Source organism: Stomoxys calcitrans, chromosome 2, assembly GCF_963082655.1.
Source record: "Stomoxys calcitrans chromosome 2, idStoCalc2.1, whole genome shotgun sequence".
NCBI classification, from domain to species: Eukaryota; Metazoa; Arthropoda; class Insecta; order Diptera; family Muscidae; genus Stomoxys; species Stomoxys calcitrans.
The window spans coordinates 231,625,061-231,651,053 of NC_081553.1; the positions used below are offsets into that span (position 1 = coordinate 231,625,061).

A 25,993-nucleotide genomic window follows, 5' to 3' on the forward strand; every position below is an offset into this window, starting at 1 on the left:
ACAACCCTGTTATCAGTTCATACATATGTCATGAATGACATAACACGAGAAGTCGGCGTAACTAAAAAAATAAGTTATTTACAATGTCGGCCAAGAAATACACAGATTTGATAAAATTGGGGACACAGTATTCTCGCCGTATGAATTACTTGTCCAATCGTATTTTTGGAGAAGTTGCGCGTACGACAAATGAAAAGTCAATGAAGGTTAGTCCACCACAATATAGTTTTGTATATTAGCTCAAGTTCTCTGTTTATCAACCATAGGTAGTCCGAATGTTCAGCGAAGAACCTGTGGACAAAAGAGACTATGTTGTAAACTGGTACCCCCGCCATGTAGAAACTCATTTATTGATGATGAATTTAAGGGATTATGGACTCTTCCGTGATGAGCACCAAGATTTCAAGGAGGAAATGAAACGTATGCGTAAACTAAGAGGCAAAGCACCACCCAAAAAGGGTGAAGGCAAACGGGCGAAAAAATAAAGTTGTGATACTATTACAAGATTTTTTATTTGTTTATACTTGGAATTAGCAGCTTAGCTTCGCCTTCAAATACAGTTATTTCATTCTGCTTACATTTATAAGAAACGACTGCAATTTTTCGCTCTTGCTGCAACTGTAATTCAAATTCACTATTTTCATTGACACGGCAGGGTTTGGGAAATTTGAACTTTTGTTCCAAGACAATAGTTCCTTTGGGGAAATGTGTTCCTATAAGGCCTGCTACGATGGCATTAAGAAATGCCCCATGTACCAAACGCCGTTCCACTGGAGTTGTATCAGTGTGTATACTATTGGAATCTCCTGTTAGCTGCGAAAATTGGTCAAGATCTTGTTGAGAAAATACTTTGACATATTTTATTTGTCTTATATTAGATAGTGAGCTTAGGCATCTAAACATGGAATACCTATTTATGTTGACTTTCAGTGAATTCATAACGCCTTCCAAAATCTAGCAAAAGCAAGGAGGTTATGTTAGAAAGTCTAATATTTTTGCCTTTTGAATCGGTGTTAATATTTTGAACTCTTAATAGTATTTTCGCTGGTAGAATGTTGCTTTTATTATCTTTTGCTAAGAACTGGTAAATTGTACAACAATTTATGAGTATTTCCTGGTTGTTTGATGCCAAAAACAATCGATGAATTTGCTGAATTACCTCGGGGTTATTAAAATATTTGTAAATATTGTCATCTAAAAACGAAAGTTTAAAACAACTTGTAAGGTATATACAACATTTGTCTTACCCAAACATATATTGGTTAGCCCCGCAATTCCATGCAATTGTAACTTTTCATTGCGCTCTTCTAGTATTTCCAAAAACAGTTTTACAGCATCAGCCTTTATTAGAAATGACCAGTTAAGAGGATCGTAGGCAAAGTTAGCAAGATTCGCCGTCACTTGTTCCTGAGCTTCTGTGACGGTCGCAATGGAATATGTTTAAAAACAAGACCTTCACACATTGCAGAAGTAATTACCTATGTTATTTGTCGTGTAGTACTCATCGACCAAATGCTGTATAAATTCCTCACGATTAATACCAGGACAAGGTGTTTTTCTTTTTAAATGTTTATGTGAATTGAACATAATACTTAAATCGAGTGACGAAAACGTTACGTACAGTAGGGCAAATAATTACCTGAGATTCGGAGTACTTTTTGATGCCAGCTGTTGTGGTAATTTTTAGAAATTCAATCAAGGTAGAGAAGAAAGGTACACTCAGCCATGATATAATTACTAAGTAGGGTACCGTAAACAGCTGAGTAAAATTTTTTCTCGCGAAGTGCACTGTCTATCAATGAGTTTTGGATGTGTGTGTATTTTAGTAAAGAATCACAACACACAAACAAGGAAAAATGGCGCGAAATAGTAACATACTCAAAGTCAGAGTTGCACTAATCACTGATTTTGACAGATATGCACTATCTGTGTTGGGCAACGCAGTATATAAGCGCCCAGTATATAAAATATTTTATTTTGGGTTTTTCCTCTGGCTCAAGTTAAATGTTCTGAATGGAATATCAGCCCAAAGTTGGACTGGTAAGTTATCTGTATGATACAATAACAGATAAAAAGAATACTAATTTACACACTAGTGACTTTATCTTGTATATATTTGACTAGGAGTTACATTGTGTAAATTTACTAGGGCTGAATTATAATGGGTTGAATCCATAACATAATTACCAGGTAGTGTCCCGTAAACAGCTGAGAATTTTTTTTTCTCACGAAGTGCTCATCGGTCAACGAGTTTTAGTTGTATGTGTGCATTAAATTGGTTAACCTCGAGAGGCATACTACTGCCCAGCCTGCATTTGACATTACGAGTTGTAAGCCATCCACCAGGGTTGCACAGAAAAATGTTGTTGGTGGGCAAATGACCCTAGCTTCAAAGTTCTTGTACCATGCCAAGATATATTCATTTACAGGTTGTGGAAGTTGCCCAACAACAATATATTGAGTGCACTATCTGTCAAAATCATTGATTAGTGCAACTCTGATTTTATGTATGTTACTAGTTGGCACCATTTTTGTTGTTTGATCGCAGCACTAAAATGAATAATACCAATTATTAAAGGCCTTTTGAACGTCACATTATGATCGTACTCATGTGTGTACGTGTTGGCTAGAGCTTTTGCTAAAAACGCCATATCGATTTTTTCTTTTCAGCTGTGATTTTTTTCTGAATCTTATATGAGGCATATCAGATCAAATAGAATACCCTATTTGATCTGATATGCCTCATATGAGCAACAAAGCAGTGTTTTAATGATCAAAATATTAATATAAAACACAATCGAAGAAGATAAGTTGTAAAACAAAGTTTATTTCTACAATAAAACCACTTTGACATTTCAATTTACGGCATTTGCCACTGAAGGTAGTTTCTTTGGGGGTAGTTTTTTGTTGTTGTGCATGGTACAATTATGAAGTTGGGTTATTAGCACAACAACAAAATTCTATCCCTAACGGAACTACCTTGAGTGACAAATGCCGTAAATTGCAATGTCAAAGTGGTGTTAGATATATGGTAATAATTTAATAAAATCGTTTCACAAAATTAATTGCTAAACGCAACGTATATGCTGAACACAATAAAAATGCTAATCACAATAAAAACGCTGTCAAAAACGTGACTGTCGACAAATAAAAACCACATTTAATCGTAGTTGAAACGGGTTTTAGAGATAATCTCAAATCAAGTCGATTTGGGCTCTGGTGGAAACTTGGTTTAAGGTTTACTGCAAAATAAAAACAAATATAAAAAAATGTACTCAGCTATTCGCATGACTTCACCTTATAAGTGCATCCTGCTGTTGTGTTAATGACACTACCTCTAAGTTGGGCAATGTTTGTCACCACTGAAAAATAGTTGTCTAAAATACAAGATGACGATAAACATCAACTTAAAATTTTGGCCTAATTTGATCATTTTGGCTAATAATACGTATATAGACTGTAATTATTCATTTTTATTTGCAAATAACTTTATTTCATAAACTTAATATATTATAATTTATAGTGTTACCCTGTTACGCAAAGAAATTTTCATTTGTGCTGCGTACCTGCAAGCAAATTTTTCGGTAACGTGACCGGTATCGAAAAGTTCATTTGGGATATGTCAATGCATTTCTTGTCGAACGAAAAATTTGCCAGAGGTTTTCAATGGTGAAAAACAAACATTGTACCAGCCTTTTGGGAAAACTGTAATCAACATTTATAGTTGATGAATAAAGCTAGCCATAGACGAACGATAAATTCGAGCAATTTGTTGGGTTTGTGGTCGCGTTTTTACGTCTGTGGGGTAGTTTGCGAACAAATTGCAAGTTTTTGAAAATTTTCAAAAACTTGCAATTTGTTGGCAAACAAATCATACGTGTGTGGGCTACTGCGCAAATTTTAAGCCATTTTGCCATTTCAGTTGCTCTTCAACCATTGTAACGAAAGGTCGTGTAGTGCACACAAAAAATGGCAAGCAAAGACTTTATGATAGAATTTTTTGATGTGTTAAAAAATGAAAATGCCATTTGGCAAACAAAAAGTGAAAAATATAAAGACAAATTAGAAAAACAAAAATCATGGGAAAAACTCGTAACAAAATGGAAAGAGGTTGATAAAAATGCTTCGGTGGACCTAGTAAAAAAAAAATATAATTGCCTACGAACAACGTACAGAAGGGAGCTGCAGAAGATGCGCAAAAGCGAAAGGTCAGGTGCAGGTGCTGAGGATATATACGTGCCGTCGCTGTGGTATTTTGACCATCTTAATTTTTTGCTCGACCAAGAGACACAGTTGGAAGGCATTTCTACGTTTGATGAGACGTTTGACGCAGAAATTGAAAAGGTAAGTAAATTGTGCTTGTGTAATAGAATATTTATTTGTGTATGTAATTTATTATTTTCAGTCTCTAAATGCATAATATTTTCATTTTTAGGAACCAAAGAAAAAAAAATTCGATCCGACAGATTTTCTAGAAACGGCTGTCGACCATCTGAAAAAAACTGTCCCAAAAGCAAATAAGGACGAGGCAGATATTTATGGTGAAGCGTGGGCAGTAACATTCCGCAAATTAAGGCCGGAGCAAAAAATATATGCAAAAAAGGTGATGGACGAAGCCCTTGTGTACGCGCAACTAGGCAATCTGACGCTACAAAGTTCCGTGAGCCTTGGGCAGCAACAAGTACAACAACAAGTTTACTTGCAAGTGCAACCACGGAAACCTATGTCCAATTTTCACCACAACAACCAAAACTCAAAGCCTTACGCGTCTGCTTCCTCAACATATTCGTCTTTTTCCGCAATTTCACCTCATGGAACACCATCACCTTCACCAGTTTTATCAACAAGGCCACCCAGTCGCTTCCACTTTTCGGATGAATCGGCAACGCCGTTATATGCGACACCAACACCTTCACCTGCTTATTCAACAGTGTCATCCCACCACAGCACCCACTTAGATGAAACCGTGCATATAATACCTGACGAGGTAGTGCCATCAGAAAATGCATTTCAGCAGCTTTTTGACACGTTAGAATATGAATAGCATTTTTTTGTGTGTTTAAATCGACTAACCCCCAAAGTATTTAATGTAATTAATAACTAAAACTGAATTAATGAATTTATTTATTTTTTATTTTTATAGATTTAAGAGATTTAATGTAAATAAAATATTTGTTTGTTAATAGCTCCCATCTAATTACTTTCAAGGACATTTTTTTGCTGGGTTTTAATGGTGACTGGTTTTAGGAGGCATTGTACTGCCAGGGTACGGCACCAACGCTGTTAAAATAGTTGCTCAGTTTGTGCCGAACATTTTTCGCGTTATTTGACGAATTACCATGAGCAATTGGTTCCAAGTCAGTCAAATTTAAATTCTCTTCATTCTCACTGCGTTTCAAGTATATATTTGAATTTTTAAAACATAAGTAATTATGCAAGTAGCAGCAGGCAAGAGTTATAATTGAAGCCTTTTCGGGGCACAAATTAATTGTTGTGTGCAGAATTCTAAAACGGTTCGCTAAAATTCCGAACGCATTTTCCACTATTCGTCGAGCTCTCGATAGTCGGTAATTGAATATAATTTCCTCCTCTGTTAAGTTGTGCCGACTGTAAGGCTTCATGAGGTTCTCTAAAAGTGGGAAGGCGTCGTCTCCAACAATAACATATGGAACCACATCTTCGGTTAACGGTAACATTTCCGGGGCTGGCAAATTCAATCCATAATCGTCGTACATTTGCTTTAACTTCGACTGAGCAAAAACACCTGCATCTGAACATCTTCCATTTATTCCAACCTCGACCATTAAAAACTCATAATTTGCGCCCACCAGTGCCATCATCACAATACTGAAGTTTTTCTTGTAATTGTAGAAGTACGAGCCAGATTTAGACGGTTTCACTATATTCACATGCTTTCCGTCGATGGCTCCCACGCAGTGGTTAAAATTCCATCTATTTTCGAAGTCATTGGCAATTGTTTTCCATTCATCAGAGTTGCGTGGCATCTAAAAATAAAATATTTATAAAAAAATAAAATAAACTGCAACCAGAATTTGATATTAACATTTTCACTTACCTTAATAAATGGTTTTAGTGCTGCAATAATAGCTTTCGACGTCTCCAATATGATTCCACCAAGACTTTGGGCCGATATTTTGGTTAGAAATTTAAGGTCCTCATAGCTTTGCCCAGAAGCAAGGAAGCGTAACGTCGCTGAAAGTCTTTCATTTGGCGTAATAGCGTCACGCATCACTGTGTCCTCCTTTTTTATTGCTGGCGTTACCCACCTTAATAGTTCTTCATAGGTATCTACATCCATGCGTAAAAAATTTTTATAATCCCTTGGAGTAAGCATTTCCATATTTTTGAGCGTTGCTACATGGGAATGCTTTTTTCTTTCGAGCAGCCACTCTTCACTCCATTTTCTTTTTCTTTTTTTTTCGATTTTTTTCTTTTCTTTTTTTTTATGTTCTATGTCGAAACATGTATATATAATTAAAAGCGCAGCTGCATCAGCCGCTGCATCGTCGCACATGTTTTTTTAAGTTTCCTATCAAAAGAAAAAAAGAAAAGAAAAGAAAAGCACAAACCGAAGTTCAAACACAAAATGAACATCATCCGCTTCGTAGCATATGCTTACTCTTCAACGTCAGCCGAATTATGATTTGTTCGAGCGTGTGTGGAGAAACGGTATGCAATAAATCGCAGCAATAAATTTGCAAATCACACCAACAAATCGTTCGTCTATGGCTAGCTTAAGGTTTTGATGTGTCATATAAACACCCCATTATTTGGGTATTTTTTTTACAAATGCAACTCTGGAATTTAACTACAGCTCACTTAAGTTAAAATCCGGCAATCAACTTTCTTTCTGTCCTCACCGTCTGAGAAGAACAGTCGGTTTACACAAGCTAGAGAAATGGTAAGTTATGGGTGTAGAAGCAAGGGGAATCAATATGGATATAATTGTTTGCATAAAGAAAATATAATTGTTTTTGCATAGAAAATTTGGAGATAATTGTTAAAAAAAAGAAGTGAGGTATTAAAAATCGAAACTGTTTTTGTTAAGAAAGTTTGTGTTAACACGAAGCCATCCTCAATATTTTCTGCAAGTGTTTCTATTTTAATAAAAAAAAAAAAACATAAAAAAAGGACAAAGCCAAACTGGGTTTAAAGAATAGAACCACTTTAAAATGTTTTATAATGCACTCAAAAAAAAAAAATAGTCTCCGGAAGCCACGTTTTCTCTTGATTTTTGACCATAACCTCAAATATGTTGGAGACACTTTTGACTAATTCTTCATTATCTATTTTATTTGTAGTCTCACCGTAAATTCTCGGCTCCTCGCCATGGTTCCATGGCCTTCTACCCCAAGAAGCGCTCTGCTCGTCATCGTGGCAAGGTTAAGGCTTTCCCCAAGGATGATCCCAGCAAGCCAGTCCATTTGACTTGCTTCCTTGCCTACAAGGCTGGCATGACCCACATTGTGCGTGAGGCCGACCGTCCCGGTTCAAGTAAGTATTTATGTGCCACCACGTGCACCATCACAAATGGCATCTTTTCATGATGAGAAACAGTTAATTTATTTATGGTTAGAACACAAATGAATTCTATGATTATAATTTAACTAGGGCGGACTGATCATTGCAAAATTTCAAATACTATGGGGTATACGGAGTTTTTTTTGACTAAATATTATACCTTTTATGTATTTTTCAGAGATCAACAAGAAGGAGGTTGTTGAAGCTGTTACAGTTTTGGAAACTCCACCCATGATTGTTGTTGGTGCTGTTGGTTACATTGAAACTCCCTTCGGCTTGCGTGCCTTGGTTAATGTCTGGGCCCAGCATTTGTCCGAAGAGTGCCGCCGTCGTTTCTACAAGAACTGGTGAGTAGTATTTCATAATTTTTGTTTGGACGCCATTTTGTTATACTGTCAACTATGACGCGTTCTCGTGACGTTTACCACGTGTTGGTTTCTTTTGTTTAAATGATGATAGATGGTATCTGAGAGCTCTTATGAGGATATAAATTTTTATTACCATCTCTGCCTGCCTTCCTTCTGATTAAAACAAACCAGACCAACACGTCTATCGAATAGAGCAGATTTTCTTTTACCACCTTTTACTAAATTTCGACATAAAAATAAAGTTCTTGGATCAGTATTTTACTGAGAGGGCTTTTCAAATACACTTTGTCCGTGTGAGCTATGGAATTGAACAATTTTTAAAAAATTGGATATAATTTCATTGTGGGCGAGCTCGGACTGGAAGAAGTTATCTCCGCTCACTTGCATGTGATGAGGTTCTCTTCCCTTTTGTCTATTTTGAAACAGCTGCGAAGTTGTGTTTTGAACAAATTCCAATGGAGCTGCGCGCCTAAGGAAGAATGCTGGATATTAAATTCTCAAGTTGACAATGCTTTATGACCACGCAGATAACAGTACATGAATGTCTGACCTGTGCCGCAAACCTAATGAAATATTACATTGTCGTACACTAGGTACAAATCCCAGAAGAAGGCTTTCAACAAGGCCAGCAAGAAGTGGAACGATGATTTGGGCAAGAAGAGCATTGAAAATGACTTCCGCAAGATGCTGCGTTACTGCAAGGTTATTCGTGTTATTGCCCACACTCAGGTAAGAATTTGTTTGTTTTAGCTTCCAAAGCGACGTCCTTGGTCATTTGCGTGCTGTACTGTAGCTGATCTTTCGGGTGAAGTGGCGGCGCAGTGCGTAAATGTTCCTAAAAGGCGGTCTTGCTGTGATGCTCAATGCACAGTTATATAACCGCAACGTCGCAGATCAAATTGCCCTTCGGGTGGCGATGTGTGATATATTCCACTAACTGTTTATAGTCACTTAGACCATTAACACACAGTTAAACCATATCACAGACATTCCTTCCATCACCTTTGCAATATTTTTGTCAATTTATTTCTAGAGAGTAATTGGTTTATTTTTTTTGATTCTGTTTAATAGATTCGTTTGATCAAGCAACGCCAAAAGAAGGCTCATGTTATGGAAATCCAATTGAACGGTGGTTCCATTGAAGATAAGGTTAAGTGGGTTAGAGAACACTTGGAAAAGCCCATCCAAGTCAGCAATGTCTTTGGTCAAGATGAAATGATCGATTGCATTGGTGTTACCAAGGGTAAAGGTTTCAAGGGTGTTACTTCCCGTTGGCACACAAAGAAGTTGCCACGCAAGACCCACAAGGGTTTGCGCAAGGTTGCCTGTATTGGAGCCTGGCATCCTTCCCGTGTGTCCACCACGGTCGCTCGTGCTGGTCAAAAGGGCTATCATCATCGTACCGAAATCAACAAGAAGATCTACCGCATTGGTGCCGGTATCCACACCAAGGATGGCAAGGTAAATTAGACAATTTTTTTTTTGGTTAATGTTTATATTCAATTTTATGATGATCACTTCATTAAGTTCCGACATCAAACATAAAACTTATTTGAATACACACATGATATTTTAATGATAGGACTGAATATTCCCAATATATATGTATGAATATTTTAAAAACAAAATGTTATCCAAAATTCTCATAAATATTTTTGTTGTTGTTTTAGGTTATCAAGAACAATGCTTCCACTGAGTATGATTTGACCGACAAGTCTATTACACCCATGGGCGGTTTCCCTCACTATGGTGAAGTTACCAACGACTTTGTCATGATCAAGGGTTGCTGCATTGGTTCCAAGAAACGCGTCCTTACTTTGCGCAAGACCCTCTTGAAACATACTAAGCGCTCAGCTTTGGAACAAATCAAACTCAAGTTCATCGATACCTCCTCCAAAATGGGTCATGGTCGTTTCCAAACCCCTGCCGACAAATTGGCATTCATGGGTCCCCTCAAGAAGGATCGTATCAAGGAAGAACAAGCTGCTACCACTGCTCCTGCTACCACCTCTGCTTAATTTTTGTAATACAGATGTTACATATATTATGTATAAACTAAATATATGCCATATCAATGATATGATATGGTGCAAGAAAATAAAATAAACATCAAAAACAAAATTTGCCAAGCAAAACTTAATTCTTTCATTAGATTGTTACCCAAGCAATGGGACTATGAGAAGTCTGTGATCTAAATGGAAATTAATTTTGAAATTAAATGTAAATTGGAAACCAGATGAGCTTCCCCTTGGCCGATACAGCTTATACGACATACGAGTCTGTTGTTAGTTTTTCTTGGATTGAGTTCCAAGCATAAAACAACTGCAGCATCAACTTTGGTTGACCGAGGTGCAGAAAAAGAGAGTTTGGTAATTTGGTGGATAAGTTGGGTCAGAATGAGGGAAGTAAGTGGTCCGTGGTCGATAAACATAAACCAGGGATTTCAAATAACTCCATAAAAAGAAATCGAACGGATTCAAATCTGGAGAACGTGGCTGTCATTTGAGATCGCCTTTGAGAGAGATGAGGTGGTGGGACCAATGTCGCAACAAATTCATTGACTCTCGTGTTGTGTACTGTGGCTCCATCGTGACTGGAGACAGTCAAATAAATGATTGGACTTCCCCCTCTCGATGAGCACCTTTCAGCCCAACTCCCCGCTCCGGAATTTTTTCAAATATGATTCTTTGGCGCACCCTGAAAATGCGTGAAGAGGTACCGTTCATCGATAATTACTGTACGTGAGCAAGCTCGCCGCAGGAACGTCATGGCCATTGGTTATTTAAAGGCGCCAATAGCTCGCCTTATAATGTCGAGTATCATAGTCCCTCAGTATTTAAGCAAGAACCGGTCTCTCGCTGAGATTCTCCTCTCGATAACATGTATTATCTGAGACTGCAATTCCAATTATCCCGTCTACCTACGAAGCATTCCATGTAGTATAACTCAGTAGCTCAACTGAGTTTCTCATTCTCTCGATAACATGGATTATCCGCGACTGCAATTGCTGTTACCACGTCTACCTACGTAGCATTCCATGTAGCATCACTCAGTAGCTCAACTGAGTTTCTCATCCTCTCGTTAGCATGGAATATCTGCGACTTCAATTGCAGTTACCCCGTCTACCTACGTAGCGTCACTTAGTAGCTCAACTGAGTTCCCGGAATGGGGTTTGAACTCCGAGCTCCGAATTAGTTGGGAGCTACGGGCGCCTCCACAGATTGCGTGGAATGCTCCATATGGATTAGCTGCACCTCATCCATGACGAAACAATTAGAGATGGTCTCATTTTTACAACAACCACAAATCATACGGGGCAATCCGCCATCTTGTCATCAAGCTGATCGACGTTTTGCCGCCACACACAAAAAATTTTTGTGCGTGTGTGTATAGGTGTGCGTACATGAGCATATGCGAGAAAGATGATAACAACAAAGAGAATGCAAACAGAAATCTGACATCTTTATATCGTCAAACCTGGCCGGCTTTAAATTCGCCTTGCACCTGAACGTGTGAAAAGGTCCGCTGGTTCCTTGCACTGAAATTTCAAGAATTCGTTAATAAATGGCCTGTTCTCCTCGACCAGTAGGAACAACATATGGTCCCTTTTACATATTCCGCTCGCTCATCACCGAAGACATGGCGTAAATCATAACACGCGAATCAAATCGGAAAAGCAGGGAAGTGAACGCTGTATGAAATTTGACAAATCCAACACAAACGAATGGAAACCAATCACTTTGAAAGAGTTCAATGCTTTTTTGGGTATTATTTTGTATGCTGGACCCACTAAATCGAATAGTAAACCTCTTGAAGAGTTATGGGGCCCAACGCGCTGTCCTATATATATATGCAAATGCAAATTTTGCCCATGGACATTCCACTAAGGAACAGAGATAAACTTCTTACATATCAATGAGTGCAGTCCGATTCAAGTTTAAGCTCAATAATAAAGGGCCTCCTTTTATAGCCGAGTCTGAACGGCGTGCCGCAGTGCGACACCTCTTTTGAGAGAAGTTTGACATGGCATAGTACCTCACAAATGTTGCCAGCATTAGGAGGGGAAAACCACCGCTGAAAAATTTTTTCTGATGGTCTCGCCAGGATTTGAACCCAGGCGTTCAGCGTCATAGGCGGACATGCTAACCTCTGCGCTACGGTGACCTGCTATATATTAAGCTGCATTATCATTAGATCGTATAAAGTGCATAAAACAATGCCTTAAATTCGAGAATGGAAATAGGCGACAGCAGCGACAAATCAACACCAAAACTGCGGCTATTCATGATATTTGGCAAATGTTGCAGTCTAAATTGGCAGCAGCTACACTCCGCATGAGGCAGTGACCGTTGATGATCAGCTATTCCCATACAGAGGCCGCAACCGCTTCACACAAGACATTCCATCGAAGCCTACCAAGTACGGTATAAAAATATGGTGGTTGTGCGAAATCAAAGGAATGATTTATTCTGGGATGTTGCCTGAACAGGCACGAGAGGTGAATTAACAATGGTTTTTATGGTTTATTAGGCTTTTTTCATATAAAACCCATAAAAAATTAATAACTTTATGTATAAAAAAAAATGTTTTTATACTCTCCACCATAAGATGGGGGTATACTAATTTCGTCATTCTGTTTGTAACACCTCGAAATATGTGTCTGAGACCCTATAAAATATTTATATTCTTGATAGTCATGTCATTTTAAGTCGATCTAGCCATGTCCGTCCGTCTGTTTGTCAAAAGCACCCAAACTTTCGAAGGAGTAAAGCTAGCCGCTTGAAATTTTGCACAAATACTTTTTATTAGTGTAGGTCGGTTGGGAATGTGAATGGGCCAATTCGGCCCATGTTTTGATATAGCTGCCATATAAACCCGATCTTGGGTCTTGACTTCCTGAGCCTCTAGAGGGCTCAATTCTTGTCCGATTTGACAAAAATTTTGGTCTTTGGTATCACTTCCAGCAACTGTGCTAAGTATAATTTAAATCGGTTCATAATCTGGTATAGCTGATACCATATAAACCGATCTTGACTTCTTGAGTCAATAATGCGCGCAATTTTCATCCGATTTGGCTGAAATTTTGCATATATGCTAGGTATGGCGCAAGTCGGTAACTAACCTGATATAACTGCCATATAAACCGAGCCTCTAGAGGCTTAAGAAATCAAGAGCCAAGATCGGTTTATATGTCAGCTATTCCAGGTTATGAACCGATTTGAACCATACTTAGCACAGTTATTGCTTTTCGATATGACCAGTTCTAGATCTTTAGAGTACACCCCGATGCCCACCTGGTCATCTAGTTTGGAACCATTCGTATAGAAATCTACGTAACTCCTATTACTAGCAATATCGTAGTGCCAATCGGTTCTATCAGGAATAGTGGTACAGTATTTTTTATCAAAAAGCGGCTCAGATAGGGTGTAATGCACACTGATTACTAAATAAACATTTTGGACATTTCTGCACAAAAATAAGAAAAACAAAAACACATTATTAAGTACTTCAAATTGTAAATAGTTTTCGTTCGATTTATTTTGTACAATACACATTCATTCATTTTTGTTTTTTTTTCCTCTAAATGTCATTGAATTAAACTATGATATAAATTATTTGTTAGTTGTAACGCAAATAAACAAAAAGAGTGCGTTTTCATGCAATTTACAATCAACTTTCTTCAGATGTATATCACAGGTCAATAGGATTCTCCTGAGTAATGGTAGGGATTGAGAGTGTACGTGGTATGACATGAAATCCTATTGTATGAACTCGCTCGTTTGCTTCCTTATTGAAATTGTATGAATGTTGGATAGTAATGTTAGTAAAATTGAATTTCTTAAACAAAACAAAAATACAAAAGGCCAATCAACATCTTCACAATTTCAACTGGATAAATTTGCTGTACTGCAAATAAAACAAGTAAATAAATAAATAATAGTAAATAAAAAAAAATCACGTCTAGTTAAAGCTAATCTATAGGCGATGTTTCTAAACATTACTCTTCTTTCGGCTTTTTCACGATATATTGATTATACATCGTGTACGCCAATCCTAACGTCAGACAGCCAACTACTGTTCCTTGGGCCGCCACACGAAGTTGCATGAGAAAGACGCTGGTACTCATTGTTCCACGATGTCTGTATTTGTATGCTCCGATAAGGCCGGCAGCAACAAAACCTGCCAAACCTGTAAAAAAGTAGTGAAATGTTAAATAAAACTTCGAAAAATATAGAAAACACAACAAGAAAATGTGTAAACATTTTTATACCCTCCATGGGGGGGACGGGGGTATACTAATTTCGTCATTCTGTTTGTAACTACTCTGAGACCCCATAAAGTATATATATTCTGTCTGTCCGTCGAAAACACGCTAACTTTCGAAGGAGTAAAGGAATAGCCGCTTGAAATTTTGCACAAAAATTTCTTATTAGTGCAGGTCGGTTGGGATTGTAGATGGGCCATATCGGTCCATGTTTTGATATAGCTGCCCTATAACCCGATCTTGAATCTTGACTTCTTGAGCCACTAGAGGGCAGAATTTTTATCCGATTTGAATGAAATGAAATTTGCACGAAGTATTTTGTTATGATATTCAACAACTGTGCCGAGTATGGTTCAAATCGGTCTGTAACCTAATATGGCTGCCATACAAACCGATCTTGGGTCTTGACCTCTTGAACCTCTAGAGGGCGCAATTCCTATCCGATCTGGCTGAAATTTTGCACGACGTATTTTATTATGACTTTCAACAACTCTGCCGAATAAGGTTCATATGGTTCATAACCTGATATAGTTGCCATATAAACCGATCTGGGATCTTGACTTCTTGAGCTCTAGAAAATTCAATTCGCCGTGACATTAAAAATTTTCGGCAAATATACTTCGACCAATCAAAGCACGAAAACAGAAGTTTTTTTAATTTTTGAGAGTCAGCAAAAAATAAAAAAAAAATTAAAAGTTCAAAATTCCAATTAGCTCCAGACAAAACCTACAATATGGCAGGTTATAAAAGTTTTCACTAGGTTGTTGTAGCGGTAAACTAGTTACCAATTGCTACCAAGAATGCATTTAACCTTCCACGGTAGACCAAGGAAGTTCTAGCTCAATTTCAATGGGGCTGGGATTGATTGCAACATCATAGACTTTTGTATCTATTATTTATAACCAGAGACCACACAGGATAATTAGCATCGACTACCAAAGAGCTCCGGCACGGTATTACTGTGTGCACCACACAAGCTGGAACTTCGATGTCCCATCTGTGTAGTGTTCTTTGCTGTCACGAGAAGCTTAGCTGCGAGCTACCGCGTCCACAGGTTGCGGATAGTGGAATTCTCCATACGGAGTAGTTGACACGGCAGTCGCGGATAATCAATGATATCGAGCGGAGAGTCTTAGTGAAAGGTCAGGTGGCACCGGCACGAATACTGAGTGCCTATGATGCTCGATATGACAAGGCGAGTTATTGGCGCCTTTGCCTAACCAATGGCCGCTCTGTTCCCGCGGCGATCGGTCCTTTTGGCCGGAACGATCTTACTCACCTACAGTAGCTTGACGAGGATAACCCCTTCTATATAAAAATGTGATTACAAGAGCAAAGAGCTCCCTTAGGAATATTGTGATTGAGCTCAAGGACAAGATTTGTAATCCTTTTTGGGGCTCTTGGATAATTGTGGGATTTTTAGGATCATTTGAGAAGGAGGGAGCTAAAGTTTGTTGGATACGAGGATGACGAAAGGGTCAATCAAAACTATTGGGTTGCCCAAGAAGTAATTGCGGATTTTTCATATAGTCGGCGTTAACAAATTTTTTCACAGCTTGTGACTCTGTAATTGCATTCTTTCTTCTGTCAGTTATCAGCTTCTACTTTTAGCTTGCTTTAGAAAAAAAGTGTAAAAAAGTATATTTGATTAAAGTTCATTCTAAGATTTATTAAAAATGCATTTACTTTCTTTTAAAAAATCCGCAATTACTTTTTGCAACCCAATATTTAATAACTTTTAGGTTTTTCATCCGATTTTTACAAATTTGACATCTGGATGGCAAAGAGTTTTAATTTTTCTCACTGTTGGAAATATGCAGGAGGAGAAAATATTAAATCCTGCCGAAGTCCGGTAAATTTGTCCATTTTTGGATTACAAAGAGAGTTTGTCGCGGTGTTGCTCTTGGCAAGCTGCTCGAAATCGGCAATAAGTTCATTATCATTTGGCTTTAACATGTCTCGGACAGCATTCATTGCTATGACTAGTATTCCTGCTCCTCCTTAATCGAATGTTCAGATCAAATTTGCAAAGCAAGCAGCATGATTTGATTTAATAATAAATTCAGCATTTAACTCATATTTCTTATTATTAGAAATCTGAAGATCCACAAAAAATCTACAAAGAAATTGCTTTGGTCCAAAATGAAAAGTTTCTATAATCTGTTTTTTGTTAGTTACAACAAATAAAACATCGATTGTTCAAAAAAAAAAAAAAATCCATATGCCATTGCATACATATTGATTCATTGTTGCACTTAAGTTCGTTACAATTACATCATTCATTTTTGTTTGAAGCAAAGCTGTCTCTATAAAACATCAAGCTGAAACAGGTGATTAACCGTCTGGAAATGTTAGATAACACCCATGTTCTATTACCAGCTGCATGCAGTTTCATTAGTATATGGGTTCATGGTCAAGGTCTTGGCAATGGAATAGAAATTAAGTGTGGCTACGTCACAAGGTTTTGTGTTATACGAACATACAAATTTTCTTTTTTGATTACGGAAATGATGATGTCTCACTATCTTTCACTTGGCAACAACACCAAAACATACCCACAACCATGAAGGGCGAATCCTTCGCTTTCTTTGACAATTTGCCGCCACCATCTCCAGGTTCATCGAAATATGATTTACTACTCATGGTGCTTTTAAAATTATAAACTATTAAAAATTACTGTGTTTGCAAAACCTTTGGCGAAATTCGCGATGTGATTTTATTTAGATTTTAACAACTCTGGCCAACTATGACATATGTCAAGCGTCGTGAGTAACTATGACACATGTCAAGTCAAATGAAAATGCAAAGATCGTTTACATCTTAAGATTTTTTGTATAAGTAAAAGGTTTGTTCAGATTTGTCAAATTTTTGACACAGCTTGTGTTATCATATTTGCCAAAAATACATAAAATTCTTAAATTCTTGACAATTTCAAATAACATTAACCATAAGATCAAACAAGGCTTTTTGTTAGCCCTACAACCGAACCAAAATTGTAGCTCCTACAGGTTTAAAGTCTATATCGGGTGAAAGACAAAGATTTGGGAGCTATATTTTAATCCAAGGTGGATTTAAAAAGGTGGTCTAACGCGAACAGCTGTTAACAGCCGGCCAGTTTTGACAGTATAAAGACGTCAGATTTTTGTTTGCATTCTCTTTGTTGTTATTTTCTTTCCCGCATATTCTCCGCTCATGTAAGCACATGTATACACACACATACACAAATTTCGGCGATCAGCTTGATGGCAAGATGGCCATATGATTTGTGGTTGTTGTAGAAATGATACACCTTAAATTGTTTCGCCATAATCTAAATCGAAAACGAAATTAATGAAATTTTGCACACATATTTGAACGTCAAATAAAATAACTCGTGCTAAATTTTCTTAGGATAGGACAAAAACTGTTGCTTCCAAAGCCTTAAAAAGGTGGTCTCACAGGAACAGCTGTTAACAGCCGGCCAGGTTTGACGGTATTAAGATTTCAGAATTTTGTTTGCATTCTCTTTGTTGTTATTTTCTTTCTCACATATTCTCTGCTCATGTACGCACACGTATACACACACGCTCACAAATTGCTTTATGTAAGTTGGCAAAACGGCGGTCAGCTTGATGACAAGATGACGGATTGCACCATTTGATTAGTGGTTGTTGTACAAATTTCGGATGCAAGATATATATGGGAGCTCTATGAAAATCTGGACCTATTTTTATGAAATTTTGTATACATATTAGAAAGTCAAATAAAACACCTCACGCGTAATTTTGTAAAGATGGGAACAAAATGTTGGCTGCTACATCCTTAAAACTCCATATAGAATGAGATATATATATATATATATATGGAAGCTATATCTAAATCTCAGCCGATTTTTATGAAATTTTGCGCACATATTGGAACTTGGAATAAAACAGCTCGTGCCAAATTTTGTAAAGATCGGACAAAAATTGTGGCTTCTACAGTCTTAAAAGTTCAAATCGGATGAAAGATATATATGGGAGGTACATCTAAATCTGAACCGGACAATAAATGCGGCCTGTAAAGATCGGACAAAAATTGTGGCTTCTGCAGTCTTAAAAGTTCAAATCGGATGAAAGATATATATGGGAGCTATATCTAAATCTGAACCGGACAATAAATGCGACCTGTGCCTTGATAACAAGAATACATGGACAGACAGACGGCCATAGCGAAATCGAATCAGGAATTAATTCTAATCCGATCGGTATACTTATCAAAGGTTCTAGCTCTTCTCCTTCTCATCGTTGCAAACAAATGCACAAATTTATAATAGCCTGTACCACAGTGGTGGTGTAGGGTATAAACACAGCATTTGTGAAACTTCATATACAACACCGCAATACGTTACGTACGTCATTAACTGCGGCAATTTGAGTGCCGGTTTAACATTAGAAATTGCAACATTAGTATTACACTCACTCTTTGCATTTAGAATTCGTCTGAAGCGGACGCTTCGGGATTCGATGCTTAGTCATCGTTATACACAGTACAGTTATAACTGTACATTGGTTTTAATTCTGTATTTTTAATACACGTGTTTTAATTTACAGTTGGTGGGGACACCAACTTCGGAAGTACAACCTGGCATATAGAGTCGTACTCTGCCATTTCGATTAAAGTCCAAAAAAAAAAAATATTACACTCATTGCGAAATTTGCAAAATCCAAAAAGTCAGTTTAACAAGAGGCTCAAAAATATAATATTCAATATGAGTTCCTGGGATCCACAAAATGAAATCTCAATTTCGGATTCTGAAGACGAGGATGAGGATTTCAAGGCCGTTTATCACGGCAGGGATGTTATTTTGTTTGTGGTGGATGCAAATTTATACAATGAGCCGGATCGTTTAAATGAGGCTTTAAATTTGATAAGAAGTGCCTTTCTGTCTGGATTATTGGTCAATGATAATGATTTGATGGCTTTGATATTTGCCAATACCGAGCATAGCCCAGAACCGTATGAACCGGATTGCTTAGAGGCAATCGTAATGCCCGAGAATTGTGCTGTTTTCCTGCCACCACGTCAATTGAACACGGCCATTGTGGAACACTTTCTACGATTTGTTGAGACTTCGCCCAACGATTTTGCAGAAGTATACGGTGTGAGCAGCGGTAATGGGACCAACTTTGCTCACCTTCTACGCTTATGTTTGGATTTGGTGCAGCATTGCACCTACTCGGTGGATAATTCGACAATAGTGTACCTGACGGACAAGGAGACTCCACATTCCGCCCAGTCTGAGGGTTATAGACAAGCGCTACAAAAAGCCTCAGATTTAAGTGCTAAAGAAAATATTGAATTCCAAGTTATTCCTATGGTGGATATATTTAACTATGATGTCTTCTATAAGGAGTTCATTTGCCTGGTACGCGACATTGAAATCGATAGTTTCGAGCCTGCCAATCCCCAGCGGGCCAGAGAACTTTTGGCAGACCGTAAAATAAAACAACATTTTGTTCGTCGTTCGTTGGGCCATTTTAAGTTGTCTTTAGGATCAGATCTAAGTCTGTCTGCTCAATATTTTAACTATTTCCAGAAGGACAAGGGACCTCGCAAGGCTTTGATACAACGTACCGACAATGCGATAGTACGCAGGCATCGTCTTACCAAAGTGTTTAAGAAAAATCCGGAGACGTCTGAGTTGGAGCAGCCTCGCGCAATTAACATTACGGACGCCTGGTACGAGATTAATTTGGGCAGTTCTGCAATACGTTTATCATATGAGCAAGTAAACCGCGTACGCAACCTTCACGCTCCAGGTATGATGTTGTTGGGCTTTAAACCACGCTGCGAACTATCCAAAGCCCTTTTCTGCAAATCCTTTAATTTCATGTATCCCGACGATGGTCATATTATTGGTTCGAAGCGGTTGTTCCGCGCCCTTTGGGAACGTTGTAAAGCTAGGGACAAGATCGCAGTTTGCCTGTTTATGTGCAAAAGAAAGTCTATGCCACGTTATGTCGCCCTAGTACCGGTTTCAAAAGATGATGCCGAATCCGATTCCTATTACTCTTTGCTGACGAATGATGGCTTCAAAATGGTGTATTTGCCCTGTTCTTCGTATATTCGCAATGTCGATTTAGCGGAATGGAATTCCGTAGAAAACCACGCCCCAGATGAAGGGGTAGAATTGTGTAAAAAGATTGTAAAGAAATTCCGTTTAGATTTCAAGCCAGGAACTCTATGCGATCCAGAGTTGGACCAGTTGCAATCTAAACTGTTGGCGTTGGCCTTTAATGTAAAATACGAACCTTTAGGTAGCCAATATTATCCGAATACTGAGCAACAAGACCAGAGAATTGCAACCTTACTCCCCAAATTCGAAGAGATATTCGGTGAGGATGTGGAAGCGGCCAAGAAAAGGCCAGCTTCCTCCAACAGAGGGGAAGCGTCCAGTGCTGCAAAGACAATCAAGTTGTCAGCAGATAATTTGAGTAACAAGGATTATGTCTTGCAAATGATAAGGAACAAATCCTTAGGTTCCTGCACAAAAGATCAGCTGGTGCAAATATTGCAAACGCATTTCAATAAAAAAGTGGCCAAGTCTACAAAGAAACCAGACCTACTGGATATTTTATATGCTTTTTCAATAAATTAAAAATGTTTTTTATTTACAAAGGAATAATAAAATTAGATTTGTTAATACATAAGTGTTTGTCGTTTTAGAATCTCATGAAGCCATGTCAGGAAATTGGTTCTTATGTAGTAGAAATATTTACATACCAAATTTCAGAACAAATATGAAAATTGCTAGGGATCGTTTCATATGGAGGCTATATCAATTTAAGGACCAATCTACATCACATTTTATGTGGCTGTTGGCGGCCAGAATGCAAATGACACAGACAATTGAATCATTTTGATGCCGCAGGAAAAAGAGTATGTAGGCCTGTTACCTCCTACGGCTGAAGTAAAGGGGTGTTGCATTTGGATTTCCTTAGTCAAAAACATATATTTCCAGTATTTATTGAAAAAACTTGCTTAATTACCTTAAAACCCCGTTTACACTGCTGATTAAATCCGGATTTAAGGATCTCGTCAGCTGATTTTATAAAGGGAAAACGGATGATCGAGTCATTAAATCCGGATTTAAAGAGCAGTGTAAACGAGGTTTAAGCTTTTCTTTTTGTTTTGTTAAGATATAGCAGATGTGTTTTAATTAAAATTTGGAACAGTATGTATTGGGTTGCCCAAAAAGTAATTGCGGATTTTTCATATAGTCTGCGTTGACAAATTTTTTCACAGCTTGTGACTCTGTAATTGCATTCTTTCTTCTGTCAGTTATCAGCTTTTACTTTTAGCTTGCTTTAGAAAAAAAGTGTAAAAAAGTATATTTGATTGAAGTTCATTCTAAGTTTTATTAAAAATGCATTTACTTTCTTTTAAAAAATCCGCAATTACTTTTTGGGCAACACAATATATACGGGTGCTATATATATGTTCTTCAAAATAGTAAATTTTTGATATAATTTTGCTTTGCAAACTTCTCACATATCAATGAGTGCAGTCCGATTCAAGTTTAAGCTCAATGATAAGGGGCCTCCTTTTTATAGCCGAGTCCGAACGGCGTGCCGCAGTGCGACAGTGCTACAGTCTTCAAAAATAGAGATATTGATCTGAAACTTTGCACAGATCACTTTTTTGTCCATAAGCAGGTTAAGTTCGAAGATGGGCTATATCGGACTATATCTTTATATAGCCCCCTTATAGACCGATCCGCCGATTTGGGGTCTTAGGCACATAAAAGCCATATTTATTATCCGATTTTGCTGAAATTTGGGACAGTGAGTTGTGTTAGGCCCTTCGAGATCCTTCTTCAATTTGGCCCAGATCCGTCCAGATTTAGATATAGCTGCCATATAGACCACCCATAAAGGCCACATTTATTATCCGATTTTGTTGAAATTTAGACCTTTCGATATTCTTCTTAAATTTGGTCCAGATCGGTCCAGATTTGGATATAGCTGCCATATAGACCGATCCCCTGATTTAGGGTCTTAGACCCATAAAAGCCTCATTTATTATCCGATTTTGCTGAAATTTGGGACAGTGAGTTGTGTTCGACATCATTTTGCAATTTGGCTCAGATCAATTCAGATTTGGATATAGTTTCCATATAGACCGATATCTCGATTTAAGGTCTAGCACCCGTAAAAGGCGCATTTATTGTTCGATTTTGCCAACATTTGGGACATTGGGTTGTGTTAGGCCCTTCGACATCCTTTTTCAATTTTGCTCAGATCGATTCAGATTTGGACATAGCTGCCATATAGACCGATCCGATCCGATCCGATTTCGACGAAATTTGGGACAGGTAGTTGTGTTAGGCTCTTCGACATTTTTCTGAAACTTGGCCCAAATCGGTTCAGATTTGGATATAGCTGCCATATAGACCGATCTCTCGATTGGGTTCACAAAAGGCGCATTTATTGTCCGATTTCGCCGAAATTTGGGACACTGAGTTGTGTTAGGCCCTTCAACATTTGTCTTCAATTTGGCGCAGATTTGGATATAGCTGCCATATAGACCGATCTCTCGATTTAAGGTCTTGGGCCCATAAAAGGCACATTTATAATCCCATTTAGGTTAAATTTGACACATCCGTGTCGTATATGATTCAGATCGGTCTATTTTTGGATATGTCTACCAAAAGACCAATATTTTGTGCTACAAAATTGAACAATGACTTGTACTTATTAGACCACTCAATGTCCGTGTCGAATTCGGTACAAATCGGACAAGTTTTCGGTATAGCTGCTATGGGGGTATAAATTATAAATTTTTCACCGGATTATGACGAAAGTTAGTTTTCATATATACCCCAGGTGGTGGGTATCCAAAGTTCGGCCCGGCCGAACCTAATGCCTTTTAATAACCTCCAACATAGCATGGGGGTATACTAATTTCGTCATTCTGTTTGTAACTCCTCGAAATATGCGTCTGAGGCCCCATAAAGTATATATATTCTTGATCGTCATGTCATTTTAAGTCGATCTAGCCATGTCCGTCCGTCCGTCCGCCTGTCTGTCGAAAGCACGCTAACTTTCGAAGGAGTTAAGCTAGCCGCTTGAAATTTTGCACAAATACTTTTTATTAGTGTAGGTCGGTTGGGACTGTAAATGGGCCAAATCGGTCCATGTTTTGATAAAGCTGCCATATAAACGGATCTTGGGTCTTGACTTTTTGAGACTCTAGAGGTCGCAATTCTTGTCCGATTTGACTGAAATTTGCACGTGGTGTGTTTTGGTATCACTTTCAACGACTGTGTTAAGTATGATTCAAATTGGTTCATAATCTGGTATTGCTTACATATAAACCGATCTTGGATCCTGATTTCTTGAGCCAATAGAGCGCTCAATTCTCATCCGATTTGGCTGAAATTTTGCATGAGGTGTTCTGTTATGACTTCCAATATCTGTGCTAAGTATGGCGCAAATCGGTACATAACCTGATATAGCTGCCATATAAACCGATCTGGGATCATGACTTCTTGGGCCTCTAGAGGGCGCAATTCTCATCCGATTTGGCAGAAATTTTGTACAACGTCTTCTCTCATAACCTTCAACATACGTGTTCAATATGGTCTGAATCGATCAATAGCTTGATACAGCTCTCATATAAACCTATCTCCCGATTTTGCTTCTTGAGCCCCTACAAGGCGCAATTCTTATCCAAAAGGAATAAAATATTACACAATGACTTCTACCATGTTCAGCATTCATTTATGGTTTATGGTAATCCGACTATAATTTGATTTAACTTCAATAGCATAACAGTTCTTATTCAATATTCTTTGTTTGCCTAAAAAGAGATACCGCGCATATGAACTCGATAAATGCGATCTATGGTGGAGGGTAAGATTCGGCACGGCCGAACTAAGCACGCTCTTACTTGTTACTATTGAAACCGACTTTTATTATTTTCTGTGTAACAAGTCTTTTTCAAAACTTACTTTATTGGCATTTCTTTCACAAAATATGGATGACCCACTTTAATGTTCACAGCATGAAAAGTAAAGTGCACCATGTGTGTACCCTTTTAATTGTTACCTTATTGCAGTAATTTGTCATTCATTTATGGCCAGCTTGAGTATATAATTACACACTTTCGACTCTTGGTATAGTTGCGCACTCGCTGCTACGGCATTCCTTTCCGTAGTTCGTATTTAATAGCCTTAAAGCTTTGTGAGATAGGTTACATCGGAAAATAAAGGCGTATATTATGTGTGTGCGTGAGAGTGTGTGCATATCCTCCTGCCTCTGTCTGTGGATAATTTAAGCAATTAACACTCACTTATGTAAGAGTCACACGATTAAACTTTAGGTTTTTGTTTTTCTCTCATAGTGTTGTAGTCGCATGCATATGTGCGAATTTTGATCCATGCGAGGCTGTTGAAAATGTTAAACCGCCGCCATGCCAGTATATTATGTCGTTATGCGCCAAACGGAAACGGAAGTGTACAATAATGAAAAAAAAAAACTTTTAATAATGTAAAAGGCCAAGCTCCATTCTCATTTTCCCATCATTCATCCACACAGAATCATAGAGGCTTATGGAAGTATATCTTCATTGATGCACTTTTGACATACATACATACATACAATATGTTGTAGTAAATAGTTCACCACCAGTGTAAAGTTTTATGCAGTAGTATATATGTAGCGGAGTTATTAATCATCGTTAGAACCACATGTGTTAAGAGTTTATGTGACCCTTAATTAGATTATGATTCTAATACCATCGGATGTATTCTCATATTCAGTAGACAAATAACCAGGGAAGAATAATACAAACAAGCAAACATTCTGCAAACTCTTACAAGTTTTGCAGGAATACCACTGAACCTAGCCGTGACCTCAAGTACATTCGAATGTAGAGGACTTTCGAAAGCTGCGTTTTAATTGAAGCGAATTCATATACCTTATCAGCGCGTCGCCTAAGGTCTTAAATAAGAAAGCTTAGAATCGGCTTAGACTGCCATGTTATACCCACCAACGAAGGACGGACATATTTATGAGTGCTGTCCAATTGAAGATAAAGCTCAAAGGTACAGCACTTTCTATTTGTAGCCGGGTCTAAAGGGCGTGCCACAAGCCGACACCTCTTTGGGGAAAAGTTTCTACAAGACAACTATGCGATGGCTAATGAAAATGATTCTGATGTTCTCACCAGGATACGAAACCAGTTGTCTTCGCCACTACTCACCTCCATATAACGTATAAATATTCTTATTCGTCCTCAAATTTCAGTCGATCAGCCATGTCTGTCTGTCCTTCTGTCTGCCTTTGGCCTTTAAAGCCAAAAAATTTTAAAGCCTTCTTACCTTACAGACAGTCTTACACATTTTGTGAAACTTTCAAGAAGATCGGCTCAACCCTTTTCGAGCCTATACGGCACAAACAAAAAGCACTTAAAGCATGTTAAGTTCGGTCGGGCAGAATTTTATGTATTCACCACCATAGTACAAGTTTTTTTTAACGATTTTTACAAATATTTAGGCGATATAGCAAGTTATGGACCGTTCTTGTCATGGCTGTTTAAAGTCATACAAAAATACTATCTTGAAAATTTCAGCCAAATCGGATAGTTATTGCGCCCTTTAGAGGTCCAATAAAACGATTCAGGTGATCGGCTTATATGGAAGCTTTATAAGATTCGGGACCTATTTGAACCATTAACAAGTAAAAGCGTGCTAAGTTCGGCCGGGCCGAATCTTATATACCCTCCACCATGGATCGCATTTGTCGAGTTCTTTTCCCGGCATCTCTTCTTAGGCAAAAAAGGATATAAAAAAAGA

At 38.0% G+C, this 25,993-nt stretch overlaps 7 protein-coding genes and 1 non-coding gene across 10 annotated transcripts; 5 read left to right on the top strand and 3 right to left on the bottom strand.

Moving 5' to 3' along the window:
- Positions 1-33: 33 nt before the first annotated feature.
- Positions 34-506, top strand: LOC106089082 (small ribosomal subunit protein mS33). The gene is made up of 2 exons (XM_013254886.2): positions 34-206; positions 267-506. The coding sequence occupies exons 1-2, from the start codon at positions 84-86 to the stop codon at positions 483-485; spliced, it is 342 nt and encodes a 113-aa protein (XP_013110340.1). The 5' UTR covers positions 34-83; the 3' UTR covers positions 486-506.
- LOC106088869 (uncharacterized) lies at positions 494-1,636 on the bottom strand. The gene is given in 4 exon segments (XM_013254613.2): positions 494-913; positions 915-1,194; positions 1,248-1,415; positions 1,479-1,636. Coding segments are annotated over 4 exon segments (960 nt in total). The 5' UTR covers positions 1,588-1,636; the 3' UTR covers positions 494-510.
- Positions 1,637-3,922: 2,286 nt separating this feature from the next.
- LOC131995286 (uncharacterized) lies at positions 3,923-5,140 on the top strand. The gene is made up of 2 exons (XM_059363751.1): positions 3,923-4,344; positions 4,436-5,140. The coding sequence occupies exons 1-2, from the start codon at positions 3,970-3,972 to the stop codon at positions 5,042-5,044; spliced, it is 984 nt and encodes a 327-aa protein (XP_059219734.1). The 5' UTR covers positions 3,923-3,969; the 3' UTR covers positions 5,045-5,140.
- Positions 5,112-6,462, bottom strand: LOC131995285 (uncharacterized). Its single transcript, XM_059363750.1, has 2 exons — positions 6,077-6,462; positions 5,112-6,005 (listed from the first exon to the last, which is right to left on the bottom strand). Exons 1-2 carry the CDS (start codon positions 6,359-6,361, stop codon positions 5,244-5,246), a joined length of 1,047 nt encoding a protein of 348 aa, XP_059219733.1. The 5' UTR covers positions 6,362-6,462; the 3' UTR covers positions 5,112-5,243.
- Positions 6,463-6,819: 357 nt separating this feature from the next.
- On the top strand, positions 6,820-10,045 carry LOC106095585 (large ribosomal subunit protein uL3). 2 transcript variants are annotated; one of them, XM_013262826.2, is made up of 6 exons: positions 6,820-6,922; positions 7,323-7,515; positions 7,721-7,889; positions 8,504-8,639; positions 8,982-9,371; positions 9,581-10,045. In XM_013262826.2, exons 1-6 carry the CDS (start codon positions 6,920-6,922, stop codon positions 9,926-9,928), a joined length of 1,239 nt encoding a protein of 412 aa, XP_013118280.1. In that variant the 5' UTR covers positions 6,820-6,919; the 3' UTR covers positions 9,929-10,045. The 2 variants fall into 2 exon arrangements, with proteins under 2 accessions (XP_013118280.1, XP_013118287.1); XM_013262833.2 differs by lacking the exons at positions 8,504-8,639; positions 8,982-9,371; positions 9,581-10,045 and adding an exon at positions 8,153-8,497.
- LOC131995396 (small nucleolar RNA U43) lies at positions 7,565-7,646 on the top strand. Its single transcript, XR_009397460.1, has one exon. It is a non-coding gene; the product is annotated as a small nucleolar RNA U43 (small nucleolar RNA).
- Positions 10,046-13,414: 3,369 nt separating the features above from the next.
- LOC106087976 (HIG1 domain family member 1A, mitochondrial) lies at positions 13,415-16,932 on the bottom strand. 2 transcript variants are annotated; one of them, XM_013253257.2, is made up of 3 exons: positions 16,731-16,932; positions 13,913-14,099; positions 13,415-13,812 (listed from the first exon to the last, which is right to left on the bottom strand). In XM_013253257.2, exons 1-3 carry the CDS (start codon positions 16,816-16,818, stop codon positions 13,788-13,790), a joined length of 300 nt encoding a protein of 99 aa, XP_013108711.1. In that variant the 5' UTR covers positions 16,819-16,932; the 3' UTR covers positions 13,415-13,787. The 2 variants fall into 2 exon arrangements, with proteins under 2 accessions (XP_013108711.1, XP_013108791.1); XM_013253337.2 differs by having other exon boundaries at positions 13,415-13,817; positions 16,731-16,930.
- Positions 16,933-18,836: 1,904 nt separating this feature from the next.
- LOC106088232 (ATP-dependent DNA helicase 2 subunit 1) lies at positions 18,837-20,846 on the top strand. Its single transcript, XM_013253688.2, has one exon. The coding sequence runs from the start codon at positions 18,905-18,907 to the stop codon at positions 20,792-20,794; it is 1,890 nt and encodes a 629-aa protein (XP_013109142.2). The 5' UTR covers positions 18,837-18,904; the 3' UTR covers positions 20,795-20,846.
- The last annotated feature ends 5,147 nt before the right edge of the window (positions 20,847-25,993 follow it).

Coding starts and splice junctions, on each gene's coding strand:
- LOC106095585 (XM_013262826.2), top strand. Junction 8,640..8,981: donor GTGTTATTGCCCACACTCAG/GTAAGAATTTGT, acceptor TCTGTTTAATAG/ATTCGTTTGATCAAGCAACG. Junction 9,372..9,580: donor TCCACACCAAGGATGGCAAG/GTAAATTAGACA, acceptor TTGTTGTTTTAG/GTTATCAAGAACAATGCTTC.
- LOC131995285 (XM_059363750.1), bottom strand. CDS start 6,361: ATGGAAATGCTTACTCCAAGGGATTATAAAAATTTTTTACGCATGGAT. Junction 6,006..6,076: donor CACTAAAACCATTTATTAAG/GTAAGTGAAAAT, acceptor TTTTATTTTTAG/ATGCCACGCAACTCTGATGA.
- LOC131995286 (XM_059363751.1), top strand. CDS start 3,970: ATGGCAAGCAAAGACTTTATGATAGAATTTTTTGATGTGTTAAAAAAT. Junction 4,345..4,435: donor TTGACGCAGAAATTGAAAAG/GTAAGTAAATTG, acceptor TTTCATTTTTAG/GAACCAAAGAAAAAAAAATT.
- LOC106088232 (XM_013253688.2), top strand. CDS start 18,905: ATGAGTTCCTGGGATCCACAAAATGAAATCTCAATTTCGGATTCTGAA.
- LOC106087976 (XM_013253257.2), bottom strand. CDS start 16,818: ATGAGTAGTAAATCATATTTCGATGAACCTGGAGATGGTGGCGGCAAA. Junction 14,100..16,730: donor TTCGCCCTTCATGGTTGTGG/GTATGTTTTGGT, acceptor ACTTTTTTACAG/GTTTGGCAGGTTTTGTTGCT. Junction 13,813..13,912: donor GTGAAAAAGCCGAAAGAAGA/GTAATGTTTAGA, acceptor TTTGCAGTACAG/CAAATTTATCCAGTTGAAAT.
- LOC106089082 (XM_013254886.2), top strand. CDS start 84: ATGTCGGCCAAGAAATACACAGATTTGATAAAATTGGGGACACAGTAT. Junction 207..266: donor CAAATGAAAAGTCAATGAAG/GTTAGTCCACCA, acceptor TATCAACCATAG/GTAGTCCGAATGTTCAGCGA.